Below are 16967 nucleotides of genomic sequence, written 5' to 3'. Positions count from 1 at the left end.
CTAGTTATTGTATAGTTAAATTGTTTTACAGTACATTTTATATTGTGTATTTAAGCTTCTTAAAGAACAAATGAAACCAAACATCTTTATTCTTGGAATAAGACCCATGATTTTGATGACGACATGCTTTGAAGTGGTATGACACTATAATTTGTTTTAATTAGCAATTATATTGTCTTGGAATAGAATCTGTCATTATATAATAAAACGATTGATTTTTCTTTTGTCACACCATCAATTTTATTTATTTAGAAAGCAAATTACTCACTTTACTGTTAAATAAAGGAAATAGTTACAAACACTCTCCACTCTAAATGATTCACTTTCAAGGGTATTGAGAAGAGCCGCCAGAAAACTTGATCACCATACAATTTGCACTGAGACACAGCTAAAACATAATCAACGATGTCCGCATAATCAACAGATAGCAAATTCAAAACAAGCAACAACGTACATAACATATAAAGTCACAACTACCAAATTGGCCCAGCAGGCAAAATATAACGATAAAATATAAAAAGTCATCATTATATCAAATATTTATAACTTTTTGTAATTTTAAACATATGTTGTGTAGTCCATACTTAATTCCGGTTGGACCTAGATTTAAGTTTTGGTATTCTTTGAGTTACAAAGTCTGAATCTTATTTAATATGTGACGGAAAGAGTATCAATTAATTAATGGAATGACTTTGTTACGAGAATGACTTCTAATGTAAAATACCAATCACAAGTCACAAATCACAATTCACAACTAATGTGGAAAGAATTGGGCTAATGCAAGTGCGGAAAGAGTTGGGCCTAAACTTACCGCCTTACACAAAGATCGACGACCTGGTATAATCTGATCAATCTTTCCATAAAAAGCATAGATCAACATTTAGACATATCCAAAAATAAGCATAGAAGGGGGACATTTGTAGGCACAAAGTAATCATTGTTGCAGGGGAATTATGCTTTGAAGTAAGGAGACAAATGAGATGGAGAAGCTCTTACTTACATAGTATGTTTTCTCCCTTTTAACCCCACGAAAAGTTTTTGTCCCCATATTTTGTCTCTTTTCCGCTATCAATTCCAACTTTTAAATCGATCCTAATCTTGTAGTGATTAATAAAGTTGGTAAGGTTATTGTTGCTTAAACAATTTCGTTTACGCATACGTTAATCAAATTAGTAACAATTTGTTACTATAAAAAGATGTCATGCTTAGTCGTCATATCATAATCATGTCAAATCAGAACATATGGCTCAGTAAAAGTTCTCTGCAACAACTTATGTGTAATATTCTAGATAATTAAGCAAATTGGCAGTGAAGACTAGATCAATTATCTGGAGTCATCCACATCAGTTTTACCTTAGATTACGACTTCTGACTCTTCAGAGTGATACATCATGTAAATTTTTCCTTTGAATAACCCGTAACGGATCATGGTCTATTTATAGAATGATGCGCTATTACACATCAATGAGTGATGAGTGTAAGACTCAAAGAATTATGCATAAACAAAACCTTACTATTGTATGTGCTTTATGTCAACCATCCAATAGTACTCCTAATTATCATAAAGTATCTTATTACCAATAAATATATGACTTTTATCTTTGGCTTATATGCCCTTTCACACGCCTTTTATGTTTGTGCTTTTCTGTTTACAATAAGTAGATGGTGGGCAAAGTTGATCTTAACCAATAATGTTATTTGTATTATAGATAAATATGAAATGGATGTCCATATTTTTTAATAGATTAATTAGAGAGATATTGTACTAAATTATGAGATTTATTGCTTGAACAACAAGTCAGTATTGTATTATATATAAAAATTTTCACTTTCCTTTATATGTTGTCTTCTTTATTGTTCTTTTTCTTTAGTTTTACAACAATTTGATTAAAATTAAAATTATGATCATAAACTAATAAATTTTTTTATGGCAATATATAATAGTATGATATATCAAGATATGACTACAATAGTCTAAATCTGTAAATAATTAATCATATAGCTCTAACCATTGTGATAAAATTGTATTCAAACACAACATATATCTAACTTTAGTAATTGTAAATCTCTTATAGCACTTATAAATCTCTTATAACCCTAACATTGTTTTCATATAATTTTAAGTACTTAGGAGCTAAAATTGATACTTGAACTTATACCTCAAGACAAAAAAAAAAAAAAAAAACACATTCATGCCACCGCAACACATTTAATGAAAATTACTATCTAACTGATTTCATTTAATGAAAAATCACCATCAATCCCTTTTTAGTATGGTAGGTGAACATACATAGTACATATGATTGAGTGGTTTAATGTAAAAATGTCGTCGACTGCTTTCACTTAGTATAGAAATCGTATATATCATAGCAAGAGGAACATTTTTGTATATTTAGTACAAAATGTGATAAAACACGTCGTTGCTACTAACATTTGCTTAATACGCCCTTATACATTTTGATACATTTCTTTTACATTAAAAAAAACTAGCTATTTATACATACACATTGAGTTATCACAGATTATTAATGTATCATACATAACTTATAAACATGTGTTAGGTTGTTAGCATCCGATGCACTGGTGGAACCAAGTATAAAAGGGGTAGCCGGGTGGGGCCGCCAAATTTTTGTAGTATAAATTTTTCTAAATAATGATGTACTTTTTTTTATTAGTGCTACAAGTTAAATAAATATTGGATACTAGTCAATGTAACTAATTTTAGACTTTCAAAATCTTTTTTTTATCAATATAACTTATAAATATGTATTTGTGCTACTAAATATGAAAAGAGTACAACCAAAAGTGCCAAAAACTTTTAAAACCCTAAAAATAGACAAAAATCCTTAACAAACTACTAAAAGTTGTAACAATCTAGACGTTATTGTTACTTTATGGTGATACAAAGCTAGTGAAAAACAAATTATGCTACGGGTCACTTCAATCCTAATTCCGCCATTGATCTGATGTAAGATTCTTCAATCATCTGTTGGAGGTTAAGTTGATATGATAACAATGTTAACCTTCGGACTAAAATGAAAAGTTAAAATTTAGTTATGATTTTTGAATTATGGCCTTTCATTCTAATCTAAATAATAAAAATTTTTCAAACTTTATCCCTAAAGTCAGATAACTTAAGGGGATCTTATTCTTTTTTGATGACTTGGTACGTGGATCCGATTATGGATACATGGTTATCCTCGGACCTAAGTCTAGCATTTTATTAGATTATGCGGAGTGAGGGAACTCTTGCCCCAACGTCGCCCCTTTCCGTCCCACTTCCGCCCAACACACCGCGCCGGAGGGCGGCAAGGCTCAAAAAAAATTTACCCCGGCAAAAAACTGCCGCTCGCTCCCTTGTTGATTTCCAAAAAAAGAGAGATCTGATATGGTGGTGGTGGTATGTTAGATAGAAATATATATACACATACTTGATTTCATGGCGGTTCCGGTAGGTGACGGTGGTCGACAAGCGGTGGTTGATGGCTGAACAAGGGAGGCATGGAGAGAAAAGAAGGTATGGAGTATGCTTTAGGTTTTATTTTTAATAAATTTTGTTATATATATAAACAAAAAAGGTTAAAGGAGCCAAGGGAGCCCAAAGAGTTGCCTCATTCCAAGAAAAATGAAGGACATCTCATTGGGGAAGGCACCGCCACATGACGAAAGACGCCCCTATGTGAGGTGCCCCAAAGCCCTCTCACTCCTCATAGTCTTACTGATGTGTGCGTTTTATCTTTGTCTTTAAACTTATAATGTTGTACAAGTAACTATCTTAAACTAAAGTACACTAACGAGCAGAGCACCCGATCAATGTAGTATAGTCTAGTGATAAGCTACATGATCGTTCGCAGGGACGCGTTGCGTTACCTAATCTATTAATACGTGTAATTCTAGTTTGTTTTGGAGGGTTTGTCACGAACTCCTAATAAACTATTACCTAACAATAACTACCCGGTATTACCGGCGCAGGCCGTGTCGGAAGACAAAACGTAAATAAAACTAGGAAAAGAAAAACAAATAACATTAATAAAATTAAACTACTTGTTTGGCATCTCCGATCTCATGGTACGACCAAATACTATCCTACTAGTTTGTTAGACTGTTGGAAACTTCATCGCGGCTCAGATTCTCGTGAGATTCACTTTGCCTAATTAATAGTGTTGTAGCTAGACTCACACTACCCTATAAACAAATTCTCGTTAGATTCATTGTTTAAGCATTAATGACCTAAAGTTTGTTTTACTAATTCATCTTTTAATTACCCAGCTCTTAAGCCATGGCTAGATATAATTCTCTCCGGTGACCACACTGCTCGTTTCCAAATCGAAGGATCGCGTCTGACATTGTTAAGCTTCATGTTCAATTCATCCTAGTTATTATGGTTCTGGATCCCTCGGTTACAAGTGAATCACTTTTTACTTCTAGTTATAAACCGACTAGTCGTTTTTTGTCCTAACATATTAGTCCAAGTGTATGATCATAGACAACCATCAGAATTAAACTAATATGTTCAGATATAAAATCAATAGCAACATGAATTACTAATAAACATGGATCTACGATAAACAGTAAAACACATTCCAACAAAATCTAAACAAGCACAGTAAAACAATAAGTGTCTACATGATCACATTGATCCAAACAAGTATTTAGCTTACTAGCCTAGCATTATTAAAGGAATAACAAAGTCTGTAAAGATGAAAGACATTGTTTGATAATATAAGTAAATAAAAGATAAAAGATCTAGACCAAGAATGAAGATCGGAAGGTGTTAGAAGCTCCAAAACCTCCTTGGAATCTGCAAAGTCGATTTAGGGCTGCTGAATCGGCTCTCTTAGGGTTTTGAGGGTTAGTTTGGCTTAAATAGAGATGAAAGTTAGTTGCTGAACTGGGCCGACCAGCGGCGCTGGTCCTGGGCTTAACTGGGCTAGCGGCACTGGTGGTAGAGGAGAGGCGCTGGTGCTTGATGGCCAGCGGTGCTGGTGACTCCTGTTGCAGCTTTCGCATCTTCGTTCGGCTCCCGAATCACTTCCTTGTGTCTTGTAACTTCATAGGCTTCCTTCTTTAGTTACTTCATGTCATTTACCCTCTCTTTCATCTTCCGTGAACCTGCATAATCATACGACTCATTAAGCACTGATAGTTTCGGAATAATAACTCTTTTAAGCATTGAAATGAAGCCTTTCGATAGGGGTTTTTATCACAAAATGGACGTCATCACTTACTTGCATAGAGGAGTGAACTATAGATATATCGGAGTAGTAATATATAATCACAGTTCACTAAATGGTTTCAACTGCTACTAGTATTATATATTTTTGTAAAATATTAAATGACGCCCTTCACTTAACGTGCATAAAAGAATTGTATTTTTTTCATATAAAAAACACACCCTTTGAATTTTATGATAAGTGTTCAGCTGTTTAATGCACCTTAATGAAAGCCCTTAAAGCTACTGTCCAATAAAATATACTTTATATATAACTACATCATTTCACTATTAGTTATGCTCCCATCGGGAGTTAAACCATCATTCCTTCTTTTGTTTACTGAATAAGTTAATTTATTTACTGTATCTTTCCCTCTTTTGTATACTTCATTTCTGAAATGATATATCCACTTAATTAGTCCCTTTAAAAGTTTTCCTAACTATAAAATTATAGCATCTGATAAAATTAAAAGATAACTAGCATGTTACCTGCATAATGAATGGTGATATGGCGGTGGAGGCGAGTGGTGATGGTTGTGGTGGTGAGTGACGATAATAATTGATGTAAAGATATGATCAAAAGGGGTAGTTGATATATTATATAAGATAAGAGACTGGTGGTGTATATTAAATCATTAAGGATAAGCTGGTCACATCTCTTCTTTTTTTAACTTGGTGTATACTCTTTATATAATAGTATAGAAATATAGATATTAATAAAGAGAATTGGTAAAATCCACATGGTATGTTATAATGATTTCATGAGCATCTTTAAAAGTTCTAATCATTTTCGTTATATTTTAGGGGGTGTTTGGTATTGCGTTTACAAAACAAATTTTGCATTTTCAAAATAGATTATGCGTTTTCATAGCAGATAATCACTTTTTCATACAAACACTTTTTTAGATAATTTGCATTTTGCAAACATAATAATCAAATAATAATTTCAAGACGTAATCCCAAACACCCTCTTAATCAACGTCTATAATGTCATGGACATTACAAACCTAAGTTGTTAATACTCAAATATCAGTTATAACAGTCGAGGACAGGTATTTGATATATCTGTTATAGCGGTGGTATAACGGTGATATAACGGTCATTATAAAAATAATAATTTTTGTAAGTTTATGTAATTATTTAGAAAGAATGTTAAAAGTTAGATAAGTATAATAGCCAAAATAAACAAGATCAAGATTTTGGGGGTTAAAATGGAAATTTTATTAAAACTTGGAAAGTTAAAAGACAGCTGGTGGGTTCTGTTAAACTATAACTACTCTTTTTTCTTTTATTTTATTTTCTATCATATATATGTAATTCTATATCTCTTCTTCTCCCAAAAAACATATATGTTCTTCTTATTCAGTCATTCACATCGACCATTATCATCAACAAGATAGAAAACATGTCGTCTCTCTCGCTTTAATTTCTCTTTTCTCCCTTTATTTTCTCTATGTTGAGTTGTCGTTGTTTGGCCGTTGACCATCACTGATTTCAATCACGATTTCTCGACTTACAACCTTGGTATAATCTTTATCATCAGTTTGGGCTTTTATTTAATTAGAGTTGGGCTATTTAATAGTTTTGGATATTAAAAAAAACGAACCTGTAATAACACCGTTAGAACTGAAAATTTAAAAGCTAAATATTGGTAAAATAACGGTAAATATCGCCGTTAATAACGGAACCGTTGTTTTGACCGTTATTTTGGGAAAGGACCGTTAACTGTTATACCACCGTTATTAACAACATAGTTACAAACTCTATAGACTATGGTACAGTCATGTTTTAGTCTCCCAGTTTTTTATAAACTTAATTTTGTATGCTTATAAACTTACCCAATTAGATAACTAGATTCCATTATATTTAACTTCATATTGTACATATATTATTTTAGAATGAAACTTTCGAAATGAAACATGCCTCCGCTATATATAAAAGGTGATCGTCTACTCAGACTAGGTTAGTCAGTTGTCTTATTTGAGTCTCATTGCATTCAACGCTGAGTGGATATTTGAAGGAAAAACCTGATCGAGGTGTGTACCTTTCTAATGCTTATCAAGGATTGAGTTTCCATCACTGTATTGTTGATGAATTACCAATTGAACCATGAATTATTATCAACAAACTTCTCTCACCTTATTCCATAGAGCGCATAAAATTGGACATTCGATTCTCTTTCTTCCATGGACTTAAAGTTTGTAATACACTAATACATATGTCATAGATATAAGTTTATGATATATATGCATTGGGGCAAAGGTAGTCTGTTTCTTTAAGTTTCTTTCTCGGTACTTTTTGATAAATTGATTCCCTTACAACACTTAATTAGTTTGACAAAAACTGGCAAGGAACATCAGCTAGTAACCAATGCTGGTGGACGTTGGGAGTCTTGGACCACGTGCTCTTTTGACCGTTGTTGGCACTTTGGCATTGTTTTGGTTCATTTTGGCACTTTTTGACACTAAATCCTTGCATTGGCTCATTTTAGCACTTTTGGCAAGGAAAAAAAAAACCCTAGAGGACAATGGACCTATAGCATCGGTTGAAAATTTTGCCAAAATTTACCAACCTTTAATTTTTTGTCATTACAATCCTGCCCCTTGTGAACTTTGTTATGGACACCCATTATAAATACGGGTGAGTATTCTATCAAGTTGATTGTCCAACTTGAGTTAACTTGAAGAAATCTTGAACCTTGAATGAAAATTAAGAGTCAAAATTTAAAGATCATTTTTGAATTTTGTCCTTTAAGATTTTTATTTATGAGCCAAAATACTTCTAACTTGACACAAAACAAAAGTAACTCGAGGGATCTTCACCCTACAAATACTATTATTATTATTTTTTTTTAACATTTAGAAATACTATTATGAAATATGTTCTTTAGTACTTAAATGCAAGCTAACATTATATTAGATTGTAAGTAGTTTAAGAAAAGTTTAAGTGTCATAAACACAACCGAACAAACATTTACGAATAATTAAAGTATCAAACGCACAAATATAAATGAGCAAATGAAAACTAAATGAGCAAATGAAAACCATGTTTATATTGGGTTTATTTAGTTAAATAAATGAAATTATTATTCATATTTATTTGTTTAGAATTGATGATCTGTAAACACGTACATTGTTACGAATTTAGTATATTTACATCGAGCAACCAATAAATTTGAGCTACAAAATAACTTTAGTGGACTCACAAATGCAAAGACATATAACTAAAAATATTTAAAAGGTCTTACAAAAACAAGTAGTAGGTCATGGACTCATGGCTAGGTTTTTCTAACTGGGAAGTTCTAATTAATGGGTCAGGTAAAGATTGAAGATTTATAGCCCGTCAAAATACATTTGTCTGTCACAACTTAATTATAAGTTTTCTAGCTTACTAGTTATACATATAATGCATAGTTTTACAGCTTGTTAATTGTTATACACATATGAAATATGTAATGTATTAGATTTATCACGTTTGTGATAAATTTATTTTACACATGCTGACATGCGTGCCGTTATTTTGCACAATGAATTCTTTTGATTTTGTTCAAAAGCCTTTATTATCAAAAAAGATGGAAATGGTCTCCATACAACTACTTTTCCAATCGTATTCCTATTTAACTATTTGTATTTAGATGTGTCAATCTATATATAAAACAAAAATATTCCACCCATCATTCTCTATTTCTTGTTATTCTTGTTATTCAATGCAACCTTTTCTTGAACTAGTCCTAGTCCACCTTTCCCATTTTTCTCATACAAAAAAACTCCGATCATCTGATCACCAAACAACCACCGTGATCAACTACTAATCCACCACCATGCAAACCTTACCACTAATCGTCGCCGTCGTCGTGACCACTGGAATATTAGTAGGTTTTCTCTTTTACATAATTCGCCGCCTTTGCTTCTATCCTAAACAACAAGCAACAATCCAAAGAGCATCATCTTTACAAAATGGAATATCAAAACTACATCATCAAAAAAACATCTTTAGCAAGAGCAACAACAAAAGTAGACATACAAATTACTATGTTCTTCGACGCGGGGCTTCATCAAAACCTTTGTTTAATTGGTCGGATAATCCTTCTTTAGTAACGGATGCAGTTGAAAATGGATGGTCAAGATTTGCTTTCACAAATTTCACATCTTCTCCATCAATTCAATCTAATAAATCCATTTTTGGATACTGTGGTCCCGCTGGTACCGATGACAATATCAGCGGGACAAGACTAGACAATGATTTGGTTGAAATAAGTTGGGAAGTTTGTCCAGGGTCAGCGGATTTCATGCAGAAAATCCGCTTAAATCCTGGACTACAAAAAATCATTATAACAAATAGTTCATCAATGATGGCATGTTCCGTGATCAAATCCGCTTTGCCTTTACCAGGCCCAACTTTAGTGAACTCATGTCCTTTTCCACAAGAAGCTTATTTCGAGATTACGATACTATCCTGTTTCGAACAAGAAAAGATAAATAAAGAAGAAGGAGAAAAGATCAAACTAATTCATGATGGGGAAAAAGTATCATCCGAGTCTTTGGTTCATGTAACAAGTGTTAATAATGGTATTAATACAAGGGGTGTTTTTGCCAAAGATGAAGAGTTGAAGGGTCGAAATGGTGGAAAAGATATAGTTGAGGGAAAAAAAGAAATGAACATTGTGTTGTCGGTGGGGTTGGCCGGAGGTGGGTCGTTGCCGTTGAAGCTTCCGGGAAGTTATCCGGGATCAGTCGGATTCAATTCCGATGGCTCCATTTATCTAGAAGGTATGTTTGTTTTTATAAAGTCAAACTATACCACCTTTACTATTTTTGAAAAGTATTGTATCTGGAAATTATTTTATCTAGAAGGTATATTTGTTTCTATAAAAGTCAAAGTATTGAAACATGGCTTCTAATTTCTAAATCTAAAATTCACATCTATAAACATGTATTATCAAGTTAAGTAATATACATAGATTTTAGAGTTAAATACAAGAATGGTCCCCGTGGTTTGTCACTCTTTGCAATGGTAGTCCCTCTCTTGATTTTTTAATAACTGTGGTCCCTGAAGATATGTTTCAGTTGCAATGGCGGTCCCTCACTAACAGAATTGTTAATTAGTGTCGTTAAGTTTCCCATGTGAGTGGCACATGAGGGGTATTAATGTCCTTTCAACTACACCAACATAGTGGTGTTCAAAAGTATTTGTATCCAAACACGTTATTTAAAAATCTAATCCGATATTATTTGAAATGTCGGATATACAAATTTTGGTTCGGATTTGGATTTAGATTTAGGTAAACATTTTTGAAAACTTCGGATATTCGAATATCCAAAAGAGATATTATGCTTATCTCATCTTGAAAGTTTTAGATATTTTGGAAATCCATATGTGTTCGGATATTCAAATCCACTATCTGAAATTTTGAATATCTGAAATTCAGATAGCCGAATTTTAGTAAAAAAGAGTTAACTATCATAGAAAAAATATCTCAAGTATCTGAATTTTAAAAGAAAAAAAAATATCATAGATATTTTCATATTATTAAATATTGAGAATAACATTTTAGATACTTTCGGATATTGAAACTAGGATTTTTCGATATCTTTCGATATTTTCGAATATTTTCGAATTTAAAAAATATGATATTAAAATTTAAGCAAAAAAAATTCTAGATATTTTCAGATATCCAAAATATTTAAAACTTTTCAAAAATCACTATCCGAATTTGAATCCAAAGTTTATTGTATCCAACATTTCAAAGAAAATCGGATTGAATTTTCGGATGATGGTTCAGATACGAATACTTTGAACACCCATCTGTTAATGTAAAAGGAAGAACATTCATACTTCTCATGTGTTACTCACATGGGAAACTTAACGACACTAATTAACGATTTTGTTAGTGAGGGACCACCGTTGTAACTGAAACATATCTTTAGAGACCACGGTTGTTAAGAAATCAAGAGAGAGACTGTCGTTGCAAAAAGTGACAAACCACGGGGACCATTCTTGCATTTAACTCTAGATTTTATTGTTTGTGAGCCAATGGGGTTGATGGTTCATTCGTATGATATTTGATTTTGAGAATATTCACCTGGATTCGAGTCCACTTCCCACATTTGTAGGGTTGGATTAATAGATGGTTTTTCGAGAGTCCTAATATCCAGACATACGTGTGATTTAGGAGTAACGTTTAAAAAAAAATTAACGTTTATGTACAAATAAACAATCTTATACTTAAAATCAAATCCTTATAAACGGAAGTGAAGCAATAAAAAATGAAGAGAAAATTAATTAAAAAATGTATCGATGTCAACTAAGTCGTTATTTTACTTGTAAATATTGATTTGTGAGTATAAATTTTTATCAAATATAGACGTAAGTTTTATATATATATATCCTTATTAAAGTGTATTTTTCACTTTTGGTATTTTTGAAAGAAATAAAGTTCAAATAAAGAGATTTTTTCACGTTAGCAAGTTTAATATATAATTTGAGGGAGAATAAAATATATCAATAATGTAGCATAAGGTTTTAGAAACTAATACTTAAATTCTAGTGTAGGAAAATCTTTCTAAATGGAATAATTGTATGACATGTGTATTTAGAATATAATTTTATTAAAGTGTTAAGTTGTATTAAAAAAGTGTTTCATACAATACTATAACTTTTAAATTATTATATTTGTTGAGATTGATAAAACAAAAATTGGTGATAACAGGCAACAAAAAATATAGTTTATTTGCTACATAAAATCGATTTATAAAATCAAGACAAATCAAATACAAGTTATATAATGACAAAATGCAACTATAGTAACTCCACCCTAATGACACATGTGACCCACAACTGCATACTTTTATTATTAGATCAAGTGACGTCCCACGACATTATTATTAATATTAAGGTTTGTTTTGTTGCTTGTCTTTTGTTCTTTGTTTTAGAATTCAGAATTACTTTTTGCAAGATAAATTGTAAAGGCTTACCTCAAGATACATTTAACTGCATCAATTTTTTGATGAAATTACTTTAAAAATCAAGGGCGACAATTTTATAATATATCAATCATTTATGTGTGTGACTGTATGTATGAACTTTGCAGTCAACTGCATATTTGATTTTTCTTAAATTATAATTGACAAAATGTGTAGTATAAATAAAATTTAAAGTTTTAAATTAACCATTAGTCTTTGAATATAAAGATTTTAGAACTAAAGTATCGATCTATCAATTTGATAACATTTAGAAATAGAAAGAAAGTAATAAGCTATGATGTTTTATTTGGCTAACAATTCTTTGGGTATTTTTCACAGGAGTTAAACTTGTGACCGAGTTAGAATCCGATGAATGGGGCAAAGCAGAGAAGGTTATTGGTTGTGGGTATAACCCAAGTCAAAAGAAAATTTTCTTCACCATAGATTCCAAACTCGTTCGCGAAGTGCAATGCACGGCAGAGGAATTTGCAACTCCTCTATACCCGACATTAGCATCTAACACCGACGTTACAGTACTTGTAAATTTTGGACAAAGTTTGTTTAAATACACGCAAGCTAATTTGCATAGGACACCAAATCCTTGCTTCATTGAACAAATGGCAGGTTCGCCGATTTTAGGATTTGATGATAGTAGAGAGCTTTTTTCGATGGGAAGAATAGATGCACACTGGTTAGACCGATCTACAAAGAGAAATGCACAATATTTTGGGAGTGTTAATAGAGGAGTATCGGATTATGATGAGTCTTCCGAAGGGGATTTGTTTGAAATTGTTTTAGATAGTAATAGTCGAGGAAGATCACCAAGCACACACTATTAGACAAAAATACACACTAAATGATATTTTTTTGTTTGGTTTATTAGATGTAAATTGATTTGTTGTAGGCTGAAGGTTGCTACATATCTGATTCAAAAGTCTCTAATGTATGTTGACATAATAAATATGGGGAATCAAAAGCTTGATTCCCTCTTAAATGGGTTGTATCTAATGTAAGCTAAATAACTTACAATATTGAATAATTACTTTTTGAAAGATGCAAAGGAATACCATTTTTGATCTGATGATCAACAACATGTGTCTTGAACAAGTTGTTTCTATTCTGTTGCAAGTTAGTATTCGGATTCTCTTATTGTTTCATTTTCAACGCATTTTAATGATTCGTATTCAGAGGTTGATACCATTGATGAATGCCAAAACATTTCATTATTGAGTGTTGCATCTTGTTGTATCAATTTCTCCGACTTGACTCAAGTTGGGTATCAATTTAAGGAAATGATCACTCATCTTAAAAAAAAAGTCAAATATAAACACACAAATAATTTATTTATACATGTATTCATGATGTGACTGAAAGTTTGAAATTCATCACATACTCCTACTTGAGTCACTCAATGAATTGTATAGCCAAAACCACCTGATTCGAATACTTAAGAATGACTCGATCGAGTCCCGAGAGACATATATAGCTTAACCAAAACGTCCATCCGGTCATCTTTCCGCATCATCATCCGACGATGAATCGAGGGATGATACGAGGATACCCTGATCGATTGAGGGAGACTGGTACAGACAACAATTCGGGTGGCTTCAGAATACCCTCCTGATCACTCCGGCAAGCCTGTGCTCATCGGCTATTCCTTTGGGGTCTTCAGTTTCTAACACTGCAAATCAGAGCCGTTATTATTGCTTATTGCCATCATGTTCTCGCCAACCTCCGTGAATTCCTCTTCTCTGATTTCAATTTATGACTCTCCGTCGTCCCCTTTGGATACAGGCTTTTAAAGCATTTGAAAAGCCCATGCTTAGAACTCTCAGAGTCAAAGTGGATAATAAAACTCAAGGTTGTTATTACATACACCGTAAGATTTATGTCAAAACCATTCACATATTTATATAACTAATATTAAATATATTAATCATGATTTTTTCAAATTAAATGATTCTTACATAAACTTTTTCCACTATATATAATATCTATACTTATTACTAATATAATAATTTAATACCCCACACTTTTAGAAATAGTTAGAAAAAAGTAAGTTGTGAATTAACCAAAGTATCTTTAATGAATCCCTTATTTAGAGTTATATGTGAAAATGACCATTTCACCCTTAATAAAATTATATACAATATCAATTCTTTATCTTTTAATATACTTCACTAACCTCTTTAGATCAATTATTTTTACACCAATTACTTATGCTACTTGTTGTCGCCGCCATCACCACCGGTCTCTTTTACCACCTCACTGTTGTTGTCGCCAAACTACATTGTGTGGTTAGTGTGTTATACTATCTTATAAAGATTACATCACCCTTGTTGAAGTACATTTTTAGGTTAAGATAACTTACCAATATACCTTTAATAATTAAATTACAACATCAATTTTTAATTTTTTAAAATCCGTTAATCCTTTGCATCAATTACTTTTACATCAATCAGTGGTAGTATTCATATACCACTAATTTATGCTCAAAGTTGTATTGAAACACGACTAAGTGCATGGAAAAAAATGATGGTACAGATTAGGAATGGGCAAGGGACCACTCCTGTTCCGTACCGTCCCGGCACACTGACAGTATCGAGTCTTGAATTTTTCAAAAACTTGGTACTGATACCAGTCTCATTTCCCATACGGTACCATTTTCCGGTACCAATCCCGGTACCACGGTCCTAAATCTCACGAACTAAAAAGAATGGGTCCTGGTCCCGGTCTCAAGTTCCATTCGGTACCACTTGCCTGGATCGGGATCGAGATCGGAACAGTATCGGAACGAGATCGGCACTTGAGAAAATTTGCTCATCCCTAGTAAAGATATCGCATCCTTTCAAATATGAGAGGGTAATAATAAAATTGAGATGGGATTGAGCCGATATAGACAATGGACCGATCTCATATGTCTTTTTTTTTACCAAATTTTCCAAACACTTATGTAGTTTTTGTGTTAAATTTTGAGTTTGACACTATTGTTGGGCTATTTATGGGCTTTTTGCAAACGTGTATATCTTTTAAAACATGATAAAAATAAGGGATTGGGCTTCCTGATCAACGTTATGATTGACCCATTATCAGGCCCTTTCTTTTGGATTTAATTTATAAACCAAAGTACTCTACCAAAATAATTTAGTAATGGCTTTAAATACTTTTAAATTTTATTTGGCAACACTGCTTTTTTTCCAACTATTGTTTTAAGTTTTGTAATTCGTAAACAAAAAGTAAATTGAGAAGAAGAAGAAATACATAATGATGAAAAGAAGTATCTATAAGTTAAACAATTGGATTACACTTTGAGAATATGAGCATCAATTAATGCGACAATTGTGTTTTACTTGTATTTTGTATTTAAGATATATAAAAATTGTAAAACTGATAAACGAAGAAGTATTGTGTCTTTATGAGTACTAGTTACGGATTTGGTATTTAATCAAAGTATAATGATTTAAAAAGGCTCCATTTAACCAAACTTCTTAAAGAATAAACTGATATAATTACAAAACTTAAAACAAAAATGATGGCGACACCTTCACCAAAAGTTGCCAATCTATTTTAGTTAATACCCATACTCAATATTTTAATACCCCTAATTAGGTAATTAACTAGCCTAACTACAAAATCATAGAACCATCATTTTCACAAGTTTGGTAAGATTAATATATAATACACATCTTCATTAAGCAAAATCTACCGACATTAAAGACAAATAACATGTATTATCAGTGTATGATGTGTGTGGGTCCTAATGATGAACCCATTGCAAAATGTGCATATGAATATGGTTGCTTGGTTTTGCATCCACCTCAAAAAGGCGTCATAACGGCAGGATTTTGTGTCAAACTGTTTGGAAGTTAGGTTTGAGAAAAGGATTTGGTTTTGTGGTTGGGATCCAAAGGAATTGAGTTAGGTTTCTTGATCATGAATTAAGGGAAGGGTGTGACATTTGGTGAAAGTGGGGGCAATTTTGCTTAACTTCTAGTTTACCATATATGTTATATATGTTAATGTTATATTTGTATACATAGCGTATATGTGTATCAGTGTATCAATATTGGCCATTAATCTCTATTATTAATAAAGGAAGATTGTTTCTAAAAGAAAAAATCTTATGTGTCATATTGTAATTCTTCCCTACATTCTATATAATTAAAGATGATGTCACATTACAAAAATATAATTATTTTAATTTAGCATTTTCTTTATTTAGTCGTCATAGTTTAGAATTTCCACTTAAATCTTGATAAAATATTTATAAACGAAAATTAAGGATATCTTTTATATATCTATCTCCAAGTAACAATTTATTTTGATATTAAAATGCATAACTACATGTCTATTAGTTTACCTCGCTGGTGTATTAGTTTATGATTATAAATACGTAAATTATGTTTTGTTTTTATAGGTTGTAGGCTATATTATTATTACATAGTGATGATGATGCTAATATTATTATACTTTGAAGCTTGTATAGTCTAATTAATGTCAACACCTATAACAATTTTTATTAATTACAAATTTATAGTTACGATATTTTGTTCATTATTGAATTCAATATTTGATAATGTTAAGATCAATGTCTACCTCTTATAACAAATTTTATTTTTGTATTTATTATAATGAAATATATTTGCATCTTCCCGGATTGCATCTGGGTTGATTAAGATTTTTTAAAAATTGTATTGCTACACATCTTTTTAATTTAATTATGACATCATCATACTTTTCTTAAATATGTACCATTAATATAGATTTTTATTAAATGTCTACATTATTATGTA

General features: G+C 31.7%; 1 protein-coding gene across 1 annotated transcript; it reads left to right on the top strand.

The window, feature by feature from the left end:
* The first annotated feature begins 8914 nt into the window (after positions 1 to 8914).
* On the top strand, positions 8915 to 13226 carry LOC122608157. The gene is made up of 2 exons (XM_043781248.1): positions 8915 to 9981; positions 12514 to 13226. The coding sequence occupies exons 1-2, from the start codon at positions 9033 to 9035 to the stop codon at positions 13011 to 13013; spliced, it is 1449 nt and encodes a 482-aa protein (XP_043637183.1). The 5' UTR covers positions 8915 to 9032; the 3' UTR covers positions 13014 to 13226.
* The last annotated feature ends 3741 nt before the right edge of the window (positions 13227 to 16967 follow it).

Source organism: Erigeron canadensis, chromosome 7 (genome assembly GCF_010389155.1).
Source record: "Erigeron canadensis isolate Cc75 chromosome 7, C_canadensis_v1, whole genome shotgun sequence".
NCBI classification, from domain to species: Eukaryota; Viridiplantae; Streptophyta; class Magnoliopsida; order Asterales; family Asteraceae; genus Erigeron; species Erigeron canadensis.
The sequence above is the reverse complement of the archived record's forward strand: the minus strand, read 5'-3'. Positions and strand labels throughout refer to the sequence as shown.

Excerpts from the sequence above, each read along its gene's own strand:
- LOC122608157 (XM_043781248.1), top strand. The coding sequence starts at position 9,033 with ATGCAAACCTTACCACTAATCGTCGCCGTCGTCGTGACCACTGGAATA. Across the intron at positions 9,982-12,513 it reads TGGCTCCATTTATCTAGAAG|GAGTTAAACTTGTGACCGAG; the intron begins GTATGTTTGTTT and ends TATTTTTCACAG.